At 49.3% G+C, this 22,632-nt stretch overlaps 3 protein-coding genes across 7 annotated transcripts; 1 reads left to right on the top strand and 2 right to left on the bottom strand.

The window, feature by feature from the left end:
* Positions 1–4,993: 4,993 nt before the first annotated feature.
* Positions 4,994–7,241, top strand: Gadd45gip1 (GADD45G interacting protein 1). Its single transcript, XM_052167398.1, has 2 exons — positions 4,994–5,371; positions 6,885–7,241. The coding sequence occupies exons 1-2, from the start codon at positions 5,022–5,024 to the stop codon at positions 7,219–7,221; spliced, it is 687 nt and encodes a 228-aa protein (XP_052023358.1). The 5' UTR covers positions 4,994–5,021; the 3' UTR covers positions 7,222–7,241.
* A 983-nt stretch (positions 7,242–8,224) lies between these two features.
* On the bottom strand, positions 8,225–13,216 carry Rad23a (RAD23 homolog A, nucleotide excision repair protein). Of its 5 annotated transcripts, none has more exons than XM_052167392.1 (9): positions 13,040–13,216; positions 11,394–11,555; positions 11,067–11,248; positions 10,876–10,931; positions 10,610–10,737; positions 10,283–10,361; positions 10,049–10,194; positions 8,498–8,662; positions 8,225–8,417 (listed from the first exon to the last, which is right to left on the bottom strand). In XM_052167392.1, the coding sequence occupies exons 1-9, from the start codon at positions 13,109–13,111 to the stop codon at positions 8,304–8,306; spliced, it is 1,104 nt and encodes a 367-aa protein (XP_052023352.1). In that variant the 5' UTR covers positions 13,112–13,216; the 3' UTR covers positions 8,225–8,303. The 5 variants fall into 5 exon arrangements, with proteins under 5 accessions (XP_052023352.1, XP_052023353.1, XP_052023354.1 ...); XM_052167393.1 differs by having other exon boundaries at positions 10,049–10,191; XM_052167394.1 differs by having other exon boundaries at positions 10,061–10,194; positions 13,040–13,215.
* Positions 13,217–14,491: 1,275 nt separating this feature from the next.
* Calr (calreticulin) lies at positions 14,492–19,142 on the bottom strand. The gene is made up of 9 exons (XM_052167391.1): positions 18,976–19,142; positions 18,519–18,620; positions 18,113–18,316; positions 17,098–17,192; positions 16,802–17,011; positions 16,606–16,719; positions 16,295–16,438; positions 15,335–15,427; positions 14,492–15,236 (listed from the first exon to the last, which is right to left on the bottom strand). The coding sequence occupies exons 1-9, from the start codon at positions 19,064–19,066 to the stop codon at positions 15,039–15,041; spliced, it is 1,251 nt and encodes a 416-aa protein (XP_052023351.1). The 5' UTR covers positions 19,067–19,142; the 3' UTR covers positions 14,492–15,038.
* Between the last annotated feature and the right edge of the window lie 3,490 nt (positions 19,143–22,632).

Here is a 22,632-nt window from a genome sequence, read left to right as displayed (position 1 = left end):
AGCCCTCAGGGGAAACAGAGACAGGTGGATCTCAAAGTTCAAGGCCAGTTGTGTCTACATAGTGAGTTCCAGGACAGCTAGGAGTACACAGAGAAACCTGTTTCAAAACACCCTGAAATAGTAACATTATTATTATTATTATTAATTATTATTATTATTATTATTATTATTATTATTTTAAAAGATGTATGACAATAGAGAAAAGCACCTAACATCAACCTCTGGCCCATAGGGACAAAAAGGCCAATATCTGGCTTCCACATACATGAACACTTAACCCCACTAAGAATTGCACATACATGAACACACTTAATCCCACTAAGAATTGCACATACATGAACACACTTAACCCCACTAAGAATTGCACATACATGAACACACTTAACCCCACTAAGAATTGCACATACATGAACAAAAGGCTGGAGAGCTGACTTGGAGGTTAAGGGCATTTGCTCTTACCCCAGAGTTTATGCTTGTAACCCTCACTGGTGAGGCTGAGCCAGGCAGAGCCCTGGGCCTCACTGGCCAGCCAGCCTAGCTGATTTAGTGAGCTCCGGGTCAATTAAAGAACCCCATCTCCAAAATGATCAGGTGGATGGTTCCTGAGGGATGACACTCAAAGTTGACCTCTGACCTCCATATGCTCAGGTATGAACATATACACATACAAACAAATCTATACAATAAACACACACACACACACACAGTAGGCTTGACAGTCTAGATCAGTGATAAGATATTTATTTGCCTAGCACGTTTGCCCTGACCTCCACCCCAAGAAAAATAAAGAGAGAAGAGCTGGGTTTGGTTGCATTATTCAGAGCACTTGGGAAGTGGAGGCAGGACAGACATTCACGGTCATTTCTGGCTACTTAGTCAGCCTGGGCTACATGATACCCTATTGTTGTTTTAATGACACATGCTTTCACTACATAGCTTTGGCTGGCTTTGAACTTCTTTTTTTTTTTTAAGATTTATTTATTAATTATTTGTAAGTACAGTGTAGCTGTCTTCAGATACTCCAGAAGAGGGAGCGAGATCTCATTTCGGATGGTTGTGAGCCACCATGTGGTTGCTGGGATTTGAACTCAGGATCTTCTGAAGAGCAGACAGTGCTCTTAACTGCTGAGCCATCTCTCCAGCCCCAGCTTTGAACTTAAAAAAAAAAAAATCTGCTTGCCTCTGCTGGGATTAAAGGTATGTACCAATAGGCCTACCTTGAAACCCTGTCTTTTGTTTTTTGGTTTTGTTTTGTTTTGTTTTGTTTGAGACAGGGTTTCTCTGTATAGTCCTGGCTGTCCTGGAACTCACTCTGTAGACCAGGCTGGCTTCGAACTCAAAAATTCACCTGTATCTGCCTCCCAAGTGCTGGGATTACAGGCGTGCACCACCACTGCCCAGCACCCTATCTTTTTTTAAACTAACAGATCGGGGCTGTATGAATGGCTCAGTGGGTAAGAGCACTGGCTCCTCTTGCAGAGGAGCAGGGTTCTATTCCTAGCACCCACATGGTGCCTCACAACAGTCCCCAGAAATCTGACACACTCTTCTGACCGCCAGGGACATTGCACATACAAGCCTACTCCCCAAATTAAGAACTTAAAATTCAGGGGCTGGAGAGATGGCTCAGCGGTTAAGAGCACTGACTGTTCTTCAGAGTTCAATTGCTAGCAACCATATGGTGGCTCACAACCGTCTGTAATGGGGTCTGATGCCCTCTTCTGGTGTGTCTGAAGAGAGCAATGGTGTACTCACATAGATTAAATAAATAAATCTTAAAAAAAAAAAAAGACTTTAAAAAAAAGAACTTAAAACTCTGATACAAGTAGGCTCACGAGTGAGTTACCACCCTGGATGCTGCTGCCAATGACCCATCAATGTAAATTAGGCTGGACCTAGCTACTGTCTAGGATGCATTAGTAGGGGCTGTACTAGGCAATGACAAATAACACTGAAATCACTACAGTATTCACACAGATACAGATCACACAAACACACACACACACACTACAGTATTCACACAGATACAGATCACACACACACACTATAGTATTCACACAGATACAGATCACACACACACACACACACACACACACACACACACACACCCCTCTTGATAGGGTTTCTTTGTGTAGCCTTGGTTATCCTGGAACTAGCTCTGTAGACCAGGCTGGCCGCAAACTCACAGAGTTCCACCTGCCTCTGCCTCTACCTCCCAAGTGCTGGGATTAGAACAAGCCTGTGACATCACCACCTTGGCAACTTTGACTTCTTTACAGGTCCAAGCTGTCATGCCCAATCTCTGCAGTGCTGGTGATCCTGAGACTCCAGCTCCAGGGATCTGATGTTCTCTTTTATCCTCCAAGGGCACCACACTTATCCAAACACACACACACACACACACACACACACACACACACACACACGTGTGGGGGACTCTGCAAACACAAAGCCTGGTTCAACAGGACTTACTGGCCAGGGTTGGCTCAAATTTCAAGAGTCTGACACTGGACGGTTTATTTCTGGCATTTTTAAGAACAGCACAATTTGGAAAGTTTCCTGGTGACAATGAACTCAATCCCCTGTGTACCATGTGTACAGCAAAGCTTAAGAAGATGTTAAGAGTGCTTCCGTATCTTCCAGAAGATCTGAGTTCACCTCCCAGCAACACCAAGTGAACCACAAGCGCCGCAGCTCCAGTCCCAGGGCCCGGGCGCGTTCTCCTGGGCTCAGCAGATACCTGGACACACAGCATACATTCACGCAAACACACTAATTGTCATAAGTATTTTTAGACCTAAACTTAAAAGAGTAAAAGCATTCAAAGTGTTTAAAATAAAATTTAAAACAGGCACGGTATTGATGGCTCTATTCCAAGCACTTGGAAGGTAGAGGCAGGGTGACCGAGAGTTTAAGACCAGCCTGGGTAGAGAGCAAACCTGAAACCAATTTGAGAGACACGAGACTCTCAAAATTCCAAAAGCAACACAAGAACGAACCTCACTCCTCAGGACGATGCTACCAGCTGCAGTGAAACATGCCTGTAATGGTAGCAACTTAGAGGCAGAGGTAGGAAGGGGCGCTCTCGCCGAGGCTGAGTATGTAAGACCCTCTTAGCAAAATGGAAGGGAGAGGCAGGAAATACAGAGCTATGCAGTCCAGGATGACCCTGAGTGTTCTCTCATTCCTCTTTATTTTATTTTATTTTATTTTATTTTGGTTCTTTGAGACAGAATTACTTTGTATCACACTGACTGTCTTAGAACTAGCTCTGTAGACTAGGCTAGCTTCCAACTTACAGAGATCCTCTCCCTTTCCCTCCTGAGTGCTGGGATTAAAGGCGCCACCATGAGTTTCTGATCCTCTTGCGTCCACCTCTCCAGTGTCAGGGTTACAGGTATGCACTACTGTGTTTATGCAACGCAGGGGATGAAACCCAGGGCTCTGTGCTTACTCAGCAGGCACACTGAATCACATAGCCAAATCCCATAAAGTGGATCATAAATGTTTAAGATATAAGGCAAACTGGACACAGTGGTCTCAGATCTCTAATTTCAGCACTGGGGAGGCAGAGGCAGGCAGAACCCTGTAAGATGGAGGCCAGCATAGTAGGGAATTCCAGGCAAGTCAGCACTACATAGCAAGACTCACACACACACACACACACACACACACACACAAGTTAGAATCCATGGACCTGGATACTTCCTGTCTTCGAAAAGACTTGAATTTGGTTTCTTGTATTCAAGTCCCTTGACAATTGCTTGTAAGGCCAGTTTGAGAGGAATCCTTTGGCCTCCAATTGGCACTCACACATGTGGCACACACACACACACACACACAAATTAAATCTTTTTAAAAGAAGATTTAAAAGGCAACATAAGCTTAGATATTAAAATGGAAATATTTAGTATACTGGAGAAAATTAAAAGCACAAATGTCAGCCAGGCGGTGGTGGTGCACGCCTGTAATCCTAGCATTCTGGGAGGCAGAGGCAGGCGGATTTCTGAGTTTAAGGCCAGCCTGGTCTACAGAGTGAGTTCCAGGACAGCCAAGGCTACACAGAGAAACCCTGTCTCGAAGAAACCAAATCAAAAAAAAAAAAAAAAAAAACACAAATGTGAAGGAAAATAAAATATAAAATATAACAGATCCACAGCATTAATATTTCAAAATTAATATTTCAAAATTAAAAATCAAAATGTCAAATACAGCCATTTAAATAATACTAGCACATCAGTTTTTTCTTTTCTTCTTTTTGTTGTTGTTTCTGTTTAACAGCACTGGCTGTTCTGGAATTCACTCTGTAGACCAGGCTGGCCTTGAACTCACAAAGATTTGCCTGTCTCTACCTCCAAGTTATGAAATTAAAGGTCTACACCACTACCGCCGGGCCAAAGCAGGCCAGTTTTAAGTCTTAAACAGGCTTATTACTGGTCATCCCAGCACCAGCGACTTAGAAATCGGTGCCATCCTGAGTTGTGCCTAGAAGTTCCAGGTTGACTTGGCTACAGGATGATATTCTATTTCAAAATCCCAAATGATGGCCTGGCAAGAAGACTCAAAGAGTGTAAAAAAAGGCATCTGCCACCAGGCAAGATGACTGCAGTTCTATTCCCATAACCCGCTTGGTGGAAGGAGAGAACCGACTTCCCCAGCTGCCTTCTGACCTCCACTTGATCACCAACACTTCACCGCTTCCCTCCCCTAATAAACTGTAGAAATCCTTTCTTTTCTTTTTTTTTTTTTTTGATACATGTAGTCCTGCAGTCCTGGAACTCAAAGAGATCCTCCTGCCTCTGCCTCCTGATTGCTGAAATTGAAGAGGTAAGCCACCAGCCATACAGTATTATCTTAAACAAGTGCCTCCTGCATTAAACGCTCACCTACACTGTGCGGACTGAGTGGAGGTCCCCGGGTCCCTGGCCGGAGGCCCCCACCCGGCTCCGCCGCCGGCCCCGGCCGCGCAGGCAGCGCCTTGGCCAGCCCCGCCCCCGCCGCCGCGAGGACCCACAGCCAAGATGGCGGCACTCGTAATGCGGAGTCGCTGCCTCCTGCGGCTCTCTGTGGCCCTGGGTCTTAAGTCCCGCAGCTACCGTGCGCCTCCGCCCCCGCGCCGCCGCCCCGGGCCCCACTGGCCAGACCCTGAGAACCTGCTGACCCCGCGCTGGCAGCTAACGCCGCGCTATGCGGCCAAGCAGTTCGGGCGGCACGGCGCCGTGTCTGGGGTGTCCCCCGCCTCCCTGTGGCCGACCCCGGAGCAGCTGCGCGAGCTGGAGGCCGAGGAGCGAGAATGGTACCCAAGCTTAGCGACCATGCAAGAGTCGCTGCGTCTGCAGCAGCAGGCCGCGGAGGCAAAGCGTCAAGCCAGGTGGGTGTGCTGGGGCAGGTACCCCAGGGCCCGAAACCACGAATCCTCCATTGGAGGCAGGCGGAGGGAGCCCGTGTGGCATGGGGTTAAACATTACATTTTAACTTTGCTGCAAAACAGACTTCTAGGTAAATTCTTGTAGTCACTCAACTGCAGTTTTAACGTTTGTTTTTATTTGTCCTCTTCCTTTATCAGTAGCCTGCCCTCCTTTTATTCTTCATAACAAGGACTCAATTAACCAGAGCTCATTCTGTTGCTCAGGCTGGCCTCGAATCTAGGATCCATCTGTCTTTATCTTCCGAATATCTGATATTACAGGCCTGTACCAGTTCCAGTCTCAACTATATATATTTACTGAGTTACTCTGTGCAAGGATCTAAGGACCCACACAACAGGGAACAAAACAGACAAGATTCAGATGATAACCAAGGACAAAACACCGTTAAAAGTGCATGCTGGAGGACACATCTGTTTGCTAGTTCTGTGACGTTTAAGCAAATCCCCATATAACCAGATACGGTTACTGGAAAACTTTATAAAGGTGTGAGTTCCCATGAGGGGGAGCACCTGTTGCAAAGGCCTGAGGCTGAGCCAGGACATGGTTCAGAAGCTGGAACGATGATTCTGAGTTAGAGGCCAGGCCAGGCTACTAGGTGAGGCCTTTTATCACAAGCAAGCTGGTCTTGGTGGATCCTAGCCTTTTGGAGATAGGCAGGTTAGATCACTGAGTTTTGAGGTGAGCCAGCCTAGTCTATGTAGTGAGACCCTGTCTTTAAAACAAAACAAAACGCCGGGCTGTGGTGGCACACGCCTGTAATCCCAGCACTCTGGGAGGCAGAGGCAGGCGGATTTCTGAGTTTGAGGCCAGCCTGGTCTACAGAGTGAGTTCCAGGACAGCCAGGGCTATACAGAGAAACCCTGTCTCGAAAAACCAAAAACCAAACACCAAACAAACAAAAAAACAACAACAAAACAAAACAAAAACCCTACAAGTATGGCCACTGTGGCTGGGTAATGGGAACCAAGATGGACTCTGAAGTCTGGGGCAGAAGTCAAGAAAAGGAGGTGATCAGACTGGAGGAGAAAATGGAGGGACCAGACAGACATTTGGGTGACGCCCCTTCTGGTACTGGCTGGTGAAGTGGGTTGCTGGTATTTAACCTTACCCTCACAATGTTGAAAGGACAAATGACCCTTTTTACAGGTGAGACAGGTGTGAAGAAGTCTGGTCAGATAGATCCAGTCATGCTGTCAGCAAGGATGTTGCTGGTCCTTCTTTCTGTCCCATCCTAGCTGAGAAGACTTGTTCATTCAGTTTTACTATCTTAATCCTGTCAGTGTACCTACAAATTCACAGGACTGGAAAAGTTGTTCTTGTGCCTGAATTTGGACCTAGCATACACAGCATGTGAAACCGTAGAGGACACCGCAGAGGGCATGAGAGTGCTTTAGTAGACAGCTGGGTGACAGTCAGGTTTGCCTTGGTCTCCCTCACTGTCTGCTTCCCTCACAGGGAGCAGCATATCGCAGAGTGCATGGCCAAGATGCCACAGATGATTGAAAACTGGCGAAAGCAGAAGCAAGAACGCTGGGAGAAAATTCAGGCTGACAAGGAGCGCAGGGCCCGGTTACAGGCTGAGGCTCAGGAACGCCTCGGCTACCACGTGGACCCAAGGAGTGCTCGATTCCAGGAACTATTACAGGACCTAGACAAGCAGCAACGCAAGCGCCTGAAGGAAGAAAGACAGCGACAGAAGAAGGAGGCACGAATTGCCGCTATGGCTTCTGCTGAAGCCCAGGACTCTGCAGTGTCTGGTGAATCCAGCTCCTCAAATTCCCTTTCCCAATAAAGCTGACAGCCCATATTCTACACCTCCTTCAAGTTGTGACTTCCTGGGTCCCCTGGCTCATTCCCCAACACCTGAGGCAGGAGAATCCCTCCACTGGGCTGTGTTCACACCTGGACACTAGACCATGCCATGAACTGGGGCTTTGGGGAGAGAGGAAGGGGAGTGGATGGGCACATAATGAAGGGGCAGATGGCAGCAGAGGAGGCGGCTTCTGTTTACCGACATTAATCTCCAGTAATTAGCCAATTACCGGGGGAAAGTACAGCCAAACAGACTGCGTGATAGAAGGAGTCGCAGCCCTTCTAGGGCTGAGCTGGGGCGGGGGCCCAGGTTTCCAGAGGGAGGAGATGCTGGGGCCCCCTTTGTAAGGCGCACAGGCTCCTTCCCATTTCAGTGCCCACCTCACCTGTGCCCAGCAGCTCAGGCTCACAAACAGGTGTGAGAAGCTTCAGTAGGCATGAACCATAATTAGGGCTCATTTTTAAAACTTTATTCACTTCAAAACCTTTATCAGAGATGTGGTTCTGTCCTCAGGAAGGGGTGGCCTTGGCCTTTAGAACTGATGTTACCCCTTTTCCAGGCTGGAGGCCAAGGCCAGACTGGGGAGAAGGCCTTGGACTTCTAACAGACTGACTCCAGATGGAAAGATCTGGGCCACTGCAATGGAGGATAAAAGTTTAGGGCTCCAGCTTCCCTCCTCATGGTGCAGGAAGGAGGGCTGTCCTCAGGGATGCTTCAGGGGATGGGGGAACAGGCAGGCGCCCCTCCATCTGGCTGCAGGGAGCTGGGACAGAGGCCAAGAGGGGCCCATCTGTCGCCCCGCGGTCTTGCCAACACCTCTGAGCAGGCTGGGCTCCGTTAGAGGACGGGCAGCTGTCTGGCCCAGGTCTTCTTGGACTGAGATGGGAAGGGGGCCACTTCAGGAGGGTGGGAAGCTGGGCTGGGTGGTTTTTTTTAATGGTTTTTGATTTTTCTTCCTCTTAAATAAACATGAATATATATATATGTGTGTAATATATATATGTATATACTTTTCTCTTATAAACTTCTGTGGAGTGGGGGGGCCTTCCAGCCCCCCAGCATCACTCATCATCAAAGTGCTGACTCAGGAGGAAGTTGGCAGCCAAGTTCTCATTTTTTTCACATGCGAAGTAGGCCTGGATCACCAGGCTCTCTGGGAAGCCCAGTGCCTTCAGCTGTGGGAAGACGGGCAGGGGTAAGAAGGGGGCGGTACTGGGCTGCCCACCATGAACGGCTCTTCAGCCAGGCCGCTTACCCTTTCTATAGCTTCCTTCTCTTGCGGTGTCACCTGGATATAATTCATCTGTGGGGCCTCCTCACCAATGGCACCAACCTCCCCCTCTACATCAGAGATGTCCGCCAGCTCCCCGGGGGGCTCATTCAACATCTGGATGAACTGCTCCTGGTGACGGCTAATTTGCTGTGAGAAGAGGAGGATGACAATTCAGTCCTTGTCACCTATACCAGGTCCGTTTTACACCCCTTGCTTATACCAAACTGTCAAATACTCTGAAGGTGCATGCTCTGGCTAACCAGCCACGTAGCCATGGAAATAAGAGGTGCAAAGGGGGGTGGGGGGAAATGGACATGGTGGCAAATGTCTTTAATCCCAGCACTGGGGGGGCAGAGGCGGTGGATCTGAGTTTAAGGTCAGCCTGGTCTACAGAAGAGTTTCAAGGCAGTCAGCTACATGGTGAGACAATGTCTCACTAGGCACAGTGGTTCATACCTGTAATCCCAGCACTTGGGAGGCTGAAGCAGGAGAATCAACATGAGTTTTAAGCCAGCCTAACCTACATAGTGACATTAGAGGGGAAAAAACAAAAACAAAGTTCAAGCCGAGTAACTGCAAATGTGCTAGGCAAGTCCCTGAGGCCTTGTGGGAGGGGCCTGCTGTCAGCGGTAGAGCCGCATGTGGCTAAAACATACAATCTGTAAAAATACCCACGGGTGGATCTACTGGGCGAGTCTCAGAAGATTTCTGTGGCAAGAACAGCACAGAGAGCTGAACTCTCTCCCTGGCAGTGGGAAGCTGCAGTGGAACCCAGCCTCCAGCTGTGAGAGCAGCAGTCCACTACGGAGGCACTCAGTCTGCACAAGCTTTGTGTTTTCTCTTTTAAGATGATCTCACTACTAGAAGGAGCTGGCTTCAGGTTCAGTGATCCTCCTGCCTCAGCTTCCTAAGTGTGGGCTGAGTGGTGTGCATGGCTGCACCCAGCCACATACCTATCAACTACACTTGACTCGGAACTCCAGAGGTTCTGAAGCAGCCCTTTGCTTCTTCAGACAATTTTCACTAAAAAGGGGCCTTGTCAGCAACCTAGCCTCTAGGGGGACAGTTCATCAGGGGCCCTGTGTGGAATTAAGAGGCCCGAGAAGAGGGTGCCAGGACACTGGGTGGGAGGAGGCTGGGAGAGGCTCGAGCAATCAGAGCAGAATGGCCTGGAAACTCAGAAGTCCAGGAAATCCTTTCATAGCTCAGAGAGGGTTCCGAGGGATCTGGTGTGATGACACAGGTTTAGGTCACCACATGGGGTCATGGTGAAGGTCAGATCAGGAGGAAGGCCAGGACTGAGAAGCAGGAAGGAGTTGCAGGAAGAACAAGCACTCAGCAGCGGCTCTGAGCCTCGGCGTCTCCAGTAGGTGGGTGCCAACAGCGTCCACACCTCATGGGGAATTAGATTACATGTAACCTCAGAAGTCATCAGGAGCGAGGGGCGTGGCTCTGCTTCCTCAGAGCAAAGCTATCTATGTTCCTGGGTGATCCCCTAAGGAACTGGAAAGGCCTCTGTCTCAGCTCCCTCACCCTGGGCCGCACCTGCAGGAGCTGAGGGTTCTCCTGGCCCAGCTGCTGGAGCAGAGCGGGCAGCAGCGCAGGGTTCTGCTGAATCACTTGCCGCATGTTCTGGAACTGAGGCTGATCCCGCAGGAACTCCAGGGGGTTGTCCCCTGCTAGTGGCAGGAAGAAGTGTGGTCAGACCCTGCAGGGGCTTCTGGATCGACTGCAGATGCCCACGAGGACACCACCCAGCCCGCTCACCTGCTTCTGTGGCCGGCTGGTCAGGTGCCTGGCTTTCCTGGACAGAACCATGTTCGGGCTCAGGGCTTCCTGGAATTCCCTGTCAGGGGTCCTGTTGTTTAGTTCTTTCAAACAGACCCACTTCCCCTCTCCCAAGTGAGCAGTCTGCCAGGACAGGCAGGTCTCATCCCTGCCCTCCACACTCTCGGTACAGCCTCTTTGGGCAGACTTCAATGGCAACACTCAACACACAAAAGCCTATGGGTAGGTTCCACCTCCATTGCCTGTTGAGGCACCGAGACCTGAGACCTGGAGACTCCCAGGAGGCAGTGGTGGTGGCCCCCTCACCGTGAGCAAGTACTCCACAGCTCGGTGGGGGTTGTTGTAGCTGGCCCTCAATGCGGCCACAACCCGCTCCCGCTCGTAGCCCATGGACATGATCTCAGTCAGCATCGTCTCGTACTCAGAGCCAGTCACTGTGGAGGGAGCAGCAGGGCCGGGGTCACCAGTAGCACAGAAGGGCGGCTCCCAAACCCTCCCAGACCCAGACAAGGCTGTCAAAGGCTGATGGCTGGGGCTTCCAGTCGCCTCTGCCCTGAGGACCACCCACCCACCTAATGTGGAAGCTGCGTCTTCCTCTCGCCCGCTGCTACCTGAAGAGGGAACAGAGCTGCAAATTCAAGAGAGAGAAATCGGACCCTGGCTTCTGGTGGCTTGCCCTCCCCACAAGTGCCTGGGACCACACAGGTGGGTACTGGAAGGTGCAGGAAGGCAGGGACAGGTAAAGCTACTGCCCTTTCCTTACCCAGAAATGGATTCTGGAGACGCTGTGGTGGCTGACTCCTCTGATGGGCTCTTGTCCTCTCTGCTGGTAGGTGGATGATGAGACATGCCTGATGCCAGGACTGGAGGGAAAGGTATGGAGGGCTCCGGGGCAGCAGTGGGTGAGGCCTCTGGGGGTGCCGGGGTACCCTGGCCAGCCTTGGCCTGTGACAACAAGAAAGAGGGATCAGGCAGCAGTAGCATCCTTATCAAGCCCCGCCACCCTGCCCCATCATGGCCCCACCCCGCCTAGGGCTAATCTGTCCTGGGCATACAAGCTCTTTGCCAGCTTCCCAGCTAATCTCCCCACCTTGGTCACCATGACAACCACAAAGTTCTTCTCATCTATATGGTATTCCTTGATGGGAACATCGTCACTCAAGATCTTGCCAGCATAGATGAGTTTCTGTCCAGCCACAGGGAAAGCGTCTCTACCCTTCTCGGCTTCTATCTTCTCCTTCAGCACCTTCACCTAGAGTAAGGAGCACAAGCATTAACACAGGGTTTTAATAGTATGGTGTGTGTGTTCACAAATAGCACTAACACACTAAGATACCCTCAGTGAAATCCAGGCACACTTTTAATCTCAGCACTTTTGAGTTCCAGGCTAGCCAGGCCTATATAGTGAGACCCTGTTTCAAATAGGATAAAATAAGATGGTCATCACAAACCCTTAGATTCCCTTCCTCCCTTTTGCTTAGAGAAAACGGTTTGCTCTCAAATCCTATGGGATTCCTATTCAATCTAGCAAGCTGACAGCCACTGAAACTATTCCTTGTGTGTGTGTAATGGTAGTGGTAGTGTGGGGCTGGACCCTTAGGGTTTGTATATACTAAACGCTCTACAAGAGCTCCATCCCCAAGTCTTTTTACAACTTGTTTTACAGAGGCCTGTGGAGCAGAACAAAACACAACACTCTGTTCTCATGGAGAAGATACTGATGTGAGAAGAAAGCAAACTTGTATTTTAGATGGAATGTGGTTCGGAGGGCAGAAGGTAATAAGGACATGAAAAGGTATAGCCATCGCTAGCCTCAAACAGCAACTTTTCTGTACTTATTGAGGACATCTTTCTTCCCTCCATTTTTGGAACAGGATTTTATTCTGTACTCCAGTCTGGCCTAGAACTCCATAGCCCAGGCTGGTCTAGAACTCAAGGCAATCCCCATCTTCAGAGATTATGGACATGACTACCGTGTAGTCTTCACTGAGGGTACACCAGTGGCCATGTGGTATGTTTTGAGAAGGTTCAGGGGAGGTGGCCCAAGACAGCAATATCAGTTACTTGGAAGTTAAGGAAAGAAGGATCACATGAGCCCAGAAGTCCAGGGACACACTGGATTAACAAGACCAGACCCCAATCTCAAAAAGCAAAACCAAAGTTCAGACAGCATGTTTAGGCTGCTGTTACATGAAATGGAAAAAAAAAACTCCTGTCACTGCCAGTATTTGCTGTGACCATGGCAAAGTTCCTTAACTCCGTGGTTGTCAAAAGGGGAAAGTCAGGAGTCCCAAACCACAACACTGTTTTGCAGATTCAGCAAGATGACACTAAAAATGCTCAATGACTGGTAAAGAATAAACGGCCAACAAACACGGACCACCAAAACTATTAAGATTAAGACCATTTATTATCATCATCATCATTGTAGTCACCAGTCGGCACCTCTTGGGCACTGACGGCAAACTGTGCCACCTGAGCAGCTTGCAGGCTGGGAACGCGGAGCCCGCAGCTGACACGGGAGCTGGACCTGGGAACTCCCTGGGACTGGCCTGGGACCAGCGTCCGAGCCGCCGGGGCAGGGCAGGGCTGATCGGGGGGATCCGAGGAGGTCGGGCCGCTGGGGGGAGGGCAGGGCCCACGCCGTCCTCTCCGCCCCTCCCGTTGGATCCCGGTCTCCCTGCCCCCACCCACCCTGGCACCCGGTCGCTCCCGCCCCCGGGCTCCGGCCCGCACCGTCTCGTCAGGTTCCATGCGGATCTTGAAGGTCTGCTGCTGCAACGTTTTAAGTGTGATGGTGACGGCCATGGCGGGGCCGGAGCAATGCGGCAGCCCCGGGATCCTCGTACAACATGCAACTCACGCCGCCGCCATCTTTAGCGCCCAGCCGCGCCGCGCGCCAAACACTTCCGGAGCAAGTGTGCGGCGCCCGCGACACACTCGACCTCTAGAGCATGCGCGGCAACACCTTACCTTAAGCATGCGCAAACTTAGCTTTGTGAGCTTTTGCTGTGGGCACCAGCATCACGTTGCCTTGGTGACGTCATGCCCGTTAACAGTGATGTCATATGTGTCCACAAATGGTGTCTAAGGACTTTTAAGTTTTTTAGATGTTGGTTGTAGATTTCTGCTCCTACGTTACTTTTCCATACATCCTGCCTGTTTCAAGTGACCCAATTCGGATCTGGCCAAATTAAAAGGAATCCAGCTGAGCACTGCCTAGAAGTGAAGTTGCCATCAATCTTAATAGAGCAGGGGAACTATGTGACCCCATTTTCAAGGGCCATTTTAATTTTTGGAAAACTTACACTTCTAGTTTGAGTCCCCTGTCTCTGTATTCCTGAAATGACCAGCCTGTTCATCCAAACATCCCAAACATTTTCAAGGTTCTTTTACATTAATTCTTCCTTCCATATATTTTCCTCCCTTACACCCTTAAGGTACCCACGTTTTTTGTAGGGGAAGGCGTATTTTCATGAAGCCTTAGACAACCCTCTCATACCAAAAAATGAAAACATTGTCGAGACTCAGGGTGGGGCAGTTCATTCATCAAGGGTGATTTAAGGGCCTCAGTAAACAGAACACAGGCTGCCTCCTGCTCATCCTTCAGCCTACACACTAGGGTTACACGGCAGCCTTGAGACCCAATAGTGAGTTGCTTCTTGTGATGGGGATGAAACACAGGGCATGCTAGGTGCATCTCCAACTGAACTACATAACCCAGTCCTGGGATCCATCCCTATCAGCTCAGTCCTAGAAACGCAGGCCCTTGGGGAAAGGGGTCTCTATCTCTGAACATTCCTTTGACTATAAAATGATCAGCACACACACCACTAATGTGACGTTTCAATTTGCTTGGCTATCTTGTGTAGTCAGGCCAAGAGACACATTCCACTTTTGACCAAAGATGGCTAAGACTTGGGTTTAAATATCTGCCGCCCCAATGATCACTAACTTCTAGTCAGCAGTTCAATGAGGTCTGTGCTAGAATCAAAACTTACATGTCTATAGGAGTTTGGGATCAAGACCTGATGGCTACTCTCCCATTTAGTTTGAGCCTATGGGATACATAATGCACCCATGTCATTTCTGTGAGACTCTGTGAACTACAATAGCTGAAACATAAGCTGGAAAAGGGTACTTTTGACTCCCTGATGTACATCCTCCCAGGGAAGGAGACACAATAGGGAAGACACAAAACTTAATTTAATAGAAATTTTGTTTGTAGTTCTTACACTCTCAGTGTGAGCTGTGCTAGAACTGGCTGCCCCACAAGTGGCCCAGTCCTGGGGGCAAGGGAGAAAGGGGATGAGAAGACCCCATTCTTCCTCAGTGCTGGGGGGCGAAACACCACCCTTCTCCTGCCCTCCTCCGAGACCCAGGAAGGAGAGCAGATGAAATCTCAAGCCTAGGGCTTCTCCTCCACACCCCTGTTCCTAGAGTTGGAGGGTAGTGACCAAGAAATGGAAAAAGGGACAGAAGGAAAAGATGTTGATTCAAAAATGAGAAGCCAGATGAGGGCTGAAGGAGAATTAAAGACAAACACCAGTAAAAAAAAAAGGGGGGGGGAGTAATGGGGGAGGCAGGGGAACAAAATCAGAATCCACCCCAGATCTGAACCTGCCTGGAAAAAATGAAAAGTTCTTGAGTCTCATAGAGACATTATTGGGAGCAGCCAGCTCTGCGGCAGGGTGTTCAGGCCTCAGTCCAGCCCTGGAGGCAGGTGGTGTGGCCTCTACAGCTCATCCTTGGCTTGGCCAGTGGCATCCTCCTCATCTTCCTCCTTCTCATCCTCTTCGTCTTCATCTTCATCTCTGTCGTCCTCATCCTCTTTATCCTCAGCCTCTTCTTCCTCCTTACGCTTCTTGTCTTCTTCTTCTTCCTTAAGCCTCTGCTCCTCATCCTGCTTGTCCTTCATCTGCTTCTCTGCAGCCTGTGAGGACCAACCAACCACACATCTTTCAATCCCTGGATCTCATCTGCCAGCCAGTCCTCCCAGAGGACCCCAACAGGAAACAACCTCTGACCCACCTTGGTGACACCCCATGTCTCATTGCCAAACTCTTCTGCATAGGCCTCGTCATTGGTGATGAGGAAGTTGTCAAAGATTGTACCAGACTTGACCTGGGAAAGAATGGAAAGGCAGGTGGTCAGCAGTGACTTCTGGCTCTGGACAGGCCTTTATTCCCACCTTTCCTAGTCTCTGAACCCACCAAAAAGGTGTGGTAAGACATGCCTTAGATCCTAGCACTGAGAGACAGACTATTTGTGAAGTTCCAAATCAACAGGATTATACTAAGATTATGTCCAAAAGGCAAGGGAGTGGATGGGGTGGGCATGTATGTAAGTGTATTGGCGCACTGAGGAGGCAGGCAGGAGTGAAGGATTTCAGGCCAGGAGACAGGTGGATTTCTGAGTTCGAGGCCAGCCTGGTCTACAGAGTGAGTTCCAGGACAGCCAGGGCTATACAAAAAAAACCCTGTCTCAAAAAAACAAATCCAAAAAAACCAAACAACAACCAAAAAAAAAAAAAAAAAAAAACAAAAACTCACTGCCAATGTTTTTTTCAAGTCTTATTTTCTTACGCAGCCAGGCTGGGCAGTGAGCAGAGCTGTACCTGAGTAATGAGCTGATTTTGCGGGAGCACTTTTGGCAAAGGACTTAACACATGCCAAGTAGCCCTGCAGAAAGGTGCTCAGTGGGGCCAGACACAGCTCAGCAAACAAAGGCACTTGGTTTACAAGCCTTTTTTTAATGACCAGAGTTGATTCCTAGGACTCACATGGTGAAGAGAACTAACTTCTCTAGTAAGTTTTCCTGTTTTCCTCTGACCTCTGCATACCCACACACATAAATGCCTTGTTGAACAGAGCATTTCAGAATTTGAATCCCATGGGGTTGGTGCCTCTGCCTGTTCTTCCCTCCAGATCAACCAGTATGATCCTGACTACTTGAGGTCTGCCAGGAACCCTCGTCTTTCCTATGTCTCACCTGCCACAGATCTAGGCCCAGTACAGCAAAACTATCATAGGCATAGATGTTCGCATCGGGGGAATACTCAGGGTTGTCAATCTCTGGGTGTATCCAGGTACCCTTGTAATCTGGGTTGTCAATTTGTCGAGGCTTCCACTCGCCCTGTAGAAGAGAAGCAGGTGAATAGAGAGGTGACACATCTCGCAGTATAACCAGCAGCCCTGCCCAGGACCCCAAGGCCTATCTTGTTTTGTTCTGCAGTGCAACATTAATTATAACACCCAAGGAAGCATCCGACCAGTGAGCCACACCCCAACCCTCAAGCCTACCTTGTATTCAGGATTTTGAATCACTGGTGGTTCCCACTCTCCATCCATCTCTTCATCCCAGTCCTCAGGCTTCTTAGCATCGGGGTCAGGGATGTGCTCTGGCTTGTCCCAGTCCTAGGAGTACACATGAGAGTCAGAGTGGACCCAGGTGTCCCCCACCCTATGATGGAGGTGGAGCTACTGTCCCAACACTAACCTCAGGCTTGGAATCTGTGGGGTCATCAATTTTGGCTCGTTCATCCCAGTCTTCTGGCTTGGCAGCATTTGGATCCTTTATCTTCTTGGGTGGCAGAAAGTCCCAATCATCCTCCAAGGAGCCTGACTCCACCTGGCTGTTGTCAATTTTCACCTCATAGGTGTTGTCTGGCCGCACAATCAGTGTGTATAGGTGTGTGAACTCATCATCCTGAAGAGGGAAGGCGATGAGCAGTCCCTCCCACCAGCCTGCCTGGACCTCCCATGACAGCCATTTAATGACTACCCCAGGCACACCTTACACCGGATATCCTTGTTTATCAGCACGTTCTTGCCCTTGTAGTTAAAGATGACATGAACCTTCTTGGTGCCAGGACCGCAGATGTCCGGACCTATGTAAGAAGCATATGCAGGCTGATGGCAGGCTCTGCTCCATTGGGAAAGGAAGACCTACCTCATCTATCCATGCATGTATGTATGTATGTACACCATGCATATACAGGAGCCTGCAGAGGTCTGAAGTGGGCACTGGAGTCACAAGATACTGTATGAATGCTGGGAAATGAACTTGAGTTCCTTGAAACCATTGAACTGTATCTCCAGCTCTCGTTTTGTTTTTGACAGACAATACTGTTACATTTAACTGAAGCTGCATTGAAAGTACTGATCTACTTCAGTGGTCTGAATGCTGGAATTACGTGTACACTGCCATAGCTATCCAGAAATAAAGATCTGACATACATACATACGTACACACACACAACTTTTTTTTTTTTTTTGATACAGGTTCTATACAAAGTCTTAACAGTTCAGGAACTCAGATATACACCTGACTTCAATGCACCCATTAAAGGCATCAAAGACTACAAATCTGAAAAGATTACCATTCTGGGGTCAGCAAATGGCTCTGTGATACATTAGGCCCGACAACCCAAATTTGAACCTGGAACCCAGACGACAAAAAAGATTTCCAAAGTTGCCCTCTAACATTCACACTAGTTCAGCCCTATATACTCGAGTACATAAAAAATATGCACATGCTCAGATTTTTCAGTGATCTTTAGACCCTGCCATTAGCATCATTTCTAAAATTAAGAAACATGTAGAAAATTATCAAACAAATGAACGATACAAATCTACAGCTAATAGAGTACACCGACTAATAAAGTAAACCCTTAGTTGCCCCTTCAGGACAAAAATCATCATTCAAGTGCTTTCCATGATATGAAGATCAGCATTCCGGTGATAAAGGGTTTCAGTCTGCACCCACTATATAACCGGCAGAGGTCAGCACTGGCAGGGGCACCCTCACCAAACATGATGTTATATTCTGAGTCTCCATGCATGTCCTTCTGGTCCAAGCCACTCGGAAACAGCTTCACGTAGCCGCCCCCACAGTCGATATTCTGCTCATGCTTCACTGTGAACTGTACCACCAGTGTCTGGCCCTTGTTGCTGAAGGGTTCGAATTTAGCGGACAGTGCATAAAATCGGGCATCCTGGCTTGTCTGCAGCCCTGTGATGAAATGGGATGTCGTCAGGTGGACCCCGAATACCCTAGAGGGTTGGGTATTCGAGGGGCACGGCTGACCTCCCCTTCCTTCCTCCACCTGTCCTTGGCTCCCCGCGTTCCTGGGAAAAGCCCCAACCAGCCATGTGTGCTGACTACAGCTTCCTCCAGGAAGTTGTCCTGAATCCGAGCACCCACTCCCTCGTACCTTTATCCTTCTCCTGGTCCCCGTAAAATTTGCCAGAACTGAGGACAAATTTGCCAAAATCGGACTTATGTTTGGATTCGACCCAGCGGTTGGTCCAGGCATCTGAAAGGGAAAGGCAGAGTCAGATCAGCAGGGCCGTCCGACCCCCGCCCCCATAACCAACGTCTGTCAGGAGCTACAAGCAGGTGGGGGTGGGGAGGGGGATTCCCATCCCAACCTCAAACTTGACACCTCGATCGGCTTCAGGTCCTTGGACGAACCCTAACTCCGGGCGCGGGAAACCGCTGCGCCTTCCTCGTCCCCAAAGGACGCGCAAATGGAACCGCCCGCGGCTCTAGTCCCCCCGGGGCCGCAGTGTTGGCCCTCTGAACGGTAATTACATTACACACGACGAGGCAGCCGAGGTCTCGGGGCCCAGCAGCCGCTAAGGCGGCCTCGAGGCGGGCCGAGACCTTACCTCCGTCCAAGAACTGCTCTTTGAAATAGATGGCAGGGTCTGCGGCGACCAGGCCGAGGAGGCCAAGCAGGAGCGGCACCGAAAGGAGCATGGCGGGCCGAGGGGGCGGCGGCACACGGGCCCTTTAAAACGATCGTCGGGCAGCGGCTCTGCGGTATTGACGGACGCGGCCACCGCCGCTCCAATTTATATTCACCCACCTCTCACCCGAACCTGACTCGGCCGCTGAGCCCGCCCCTCGGACCTTTTGACTGGCTTAGACTTACAGCCGTCCCTTCTCATTGCATCCTAGTCCGCTCAGCACGTTAGGCTGTGGCTCGGAACGCTGGGATCCCAGATGGCCGATTTCTATTGGTCGCACTATGGGCCAATGAGGGTCGACCACGCGTTGTGGGGGACGCCCCCTGGCGGGGTGGGGGCCGCGAGCCCACTCAGGCGCGGTCACGTGACTGAACCTCAGCCCAACCCCGCCCTTGCTGGTGAGAGTCCCTGGCTCGCCTAGGAGTCGTTTAAAGAATCCGCGCGAGCCCTACCAGGTGTTAACCGTGCGGGACCGAGACGGTCCTCAGCTTCGGCCTTTTCCCACCCTCTCTGGTCAGAGGGAAGAAGCAAGGATTCTTTGCAACTTTCACGCTCCATCTATCCTGCACTTAGGGAACGCCCACCGATGGCGAGCTTTTCCTATTCAGGATAAGGTCAAGGGCCAGCCAGGATCCTGGGGTTTCGCTGCATTCTGGTTCCACAGTCGTTCAGGCCATAGAGAAGGTACCAGCTTTCTCCTCTGTCCCGTAGTTCCCTGGCAGCCTGTCAGACTACTGTATGACACGATACAAGTCATTTCGCCTCTCTGAAATTTCAGAAGCCAACAAGGGTGACCCTGAGCTATCTGACAGAAATACTTTTAAACCTTTTGGGGCTATCCACGGTTTGAGAGCAGGAAACACAGAGGTCTCAGAGGTGTGACTGTAAGCGTGTTTTCTTGGATGAGAGGTAGGGTTTTTTTTTTTTTCCTCTCAAAGAATGAAAGCAGTCACTTCTTGTGGTCTCCCACAAACGGTGGCTTTTGCAATTAAACGGCTATAAGCAGAAGGCAAGGGGTGCCGTTTGAAGAGGAAAAAGGACACAGATGGCTACGATGATAGTTCTAGGGAGATAAGCAGGACCCTTGGATCTGGAGTCCTCTGACTAAAATCATGTGACTCTGGCCAGCTCCCTGTTTGCTGCTAGGAGGAAGAAGGACAGTACCTGTAGGGGGTGGGGGAAGGGAGATGTTCCCGAACAGGAACTGGGAACACTGAAACTGACTATGAACTGCGCAGAAGGAATCCTTTAAAAATGGCGTGCTTCCTTCGCAGTGAGAGGAACTCAAACGAGTAATGTCACTTGAGGTCAAGAAGTTGGTGCTGCACCCCGTTCCCCAGGCAGTGTATAGAACTAAGCATTGCTGGTGAAGGTCCCTCAGGAGGACACCCAAGTCCAACGTGATCTTGACAGACCTGTGACTGATCCTCCCTCCAGTCCTGTGCCACTGACACACATGCTTGAAGCTTTCTGCTTTGTCATAGCTCTCAAGAAGGTGAGTGGTGCACTGGTGGTGCACACCTGTAATCCCAGCACTCTGGGAGGCAGAGGCAGGTGGATTTCTGAGTTCGAAGCCAGCCTGGTCTACAGAGTGAGTTCCAGGACAGCCAGGGCTATACAGAGAAACCCTGTCTCAAACAAACAAACAAACAAACAAACAAACAAAAAGAAGGTGAGTGATGCAGGGATCAAAAGTTCAATGAACTTCTCAGCTACGTAGTGAGTTTGAGGCCAGCCTGGACTACATGAGATCCTGCTTCAACACAAAGAAGGGACTGGAGAGATTGTTTTGGAGAACTGGCTGTTCTTCCGAATAACCCCAGTTCTATTCCCAGCACCCACATGAAGCATCAAAACCATCTGTAACTCCAGTTTCAGAGGATCTGAAGCCCTCTTCCGTGGGCATCAGATGTGCAGATGATACAGTGACATATGTGCAGGCAAAACACCTTTACAAATAAAATAGAATTTAAAAATTAAAAAAAAAAAAACAACCGTGGTAATGCACAACTGTAAACCCAGCACACTTCAGCAGGATAGCAGGCAGGAACATGAGAATCACCCAGGAGCTCTTGACCAGATAGCGTGCAACCCAGCAGGAAAGAAGAACAAGAGAGAGCCTGTGTCGATAAGGTGCATGGTTAGTGCTGAGGTCCTCTGACCTCCACACATATGTTGTAATGCAGGCACTTTCACACACACTATATTCATTTTTTTTTTAATTTAGAAAATCAGGTATGGTAGCATAACTTTAACCCCAGCGTTAGGATGGCCTGGGTTCTAGTGGATCTCTGTGAGTTCCAGGTCAGCCTGGTGTACTTAGAGCAATCTAGGACAGCCAGAGTTATATAGTGAGACCCTGTCACAAAAGAAAAAATCCTTGGGGAAAAACAAATTATTTGAAGCTGCGGAGAAAGGGGCCAGTTGATGAAACCTGAATACAAGACCTCACTATAGGGCTGGAATCAGGGAGTACTAGAAATGATGTGTAACAGCCTCAAATGATATTTCTGAGAGTGTCTCAGGACTGACTGGGGATGTATACCTCTCTGATAGAGCCGCTGTCTAGCAAAACATGAGGTTTTGCATTCTATTCCTATATTGGAAAAAAAAAAGTCTGAAGTATGGTCCGTTCTTAGATTGTTGTTACCAAATACTGTGTGCATGCATCGACACAGCATTGCTTCTCACAACAAACTGCATTCATTTACACCCATCAGGAAAACGGAGGGACAGGAACATTAAGTAGTTTGTTTAATATTTAACCAATTTAATAAACTAAGAGTGACATAAATGGGGCTGGAGAGATGGCTCAGTGGTTAGGAGCACTGGCTGCTCTCCCAGAAGACCCAGTCCAATTCCCAGTACCACATGGCAGCTCACGGCTGTCTGTATCTCCAGTTCCAGAGGATCTGACACCCTCACACATGCAGGCAAAACACCAATGCACATAAAAAAATCTATAAGCTGTGCAGTGGTGGCACATACCTTTAATCCCAGCACTTGGGAGGCAGAGGCAGGAGGATTTCTGAGTTTGAGGCCAGTGTGGTCTACAGAGTGAGTTCCAGGACAGCCAGGGCTACACAGAGAAACCCTGCCTCAAAAAAACAAAAATAAACAAACAAACAAAAAGTTGACCAAGATGTCAGCCTTCTTAAAAAATCATCTGGCCGGGTGGTGGTGGCGCACGCCTGTAATCCCAGCACTCTGAGAGGCAGAGGCAGGCAGATTTCTGAGTTCGAGGCCAACCTGGTCTACAGAGTGAGTTCCAGGACAGCCAGGACTACACAGAGAAACCCTGTCTCGGGAAAAAAAAAACAAATCCAAAAAAAATCATCTGTGTTTTTATATTTTTGAGATGTGGGTCTTACTAAATTGCCAGGACTGGCCATGAGCTCTTGCCCTTTAAAGAGTTACTCTAGTTTTGTTTTGTTTGTTTTTTTCTAAATGTTAAGCTAAATTCTACTATTATCTAGCCATTTTCCCACTTTGAGACAGAGCCTTTGATATATATGTAGACCAGGCTGGCCTGGAACTTACTGAGATCTCTCTGCTTCTGCTGGGATTAAAGATGTG

This window comes from Apodemus sylvaticus, chromosome 21 (genome assembly GCF_947179515.1).
Source record: "Apodemus sylvaticus chromosome 21, mApoSyl1.1, whole genome shotgun sequence".
NCBI lineage: Eukaryota > Metazoa > Chordata > Mammalia > Rodentia > Muridae > Apodemus > Apodemus sylvaticus.
Note: the sequence above shows the minus strand (reverse complement) of the source record. Positions and strands in the feature narration are given on the sequence as shown.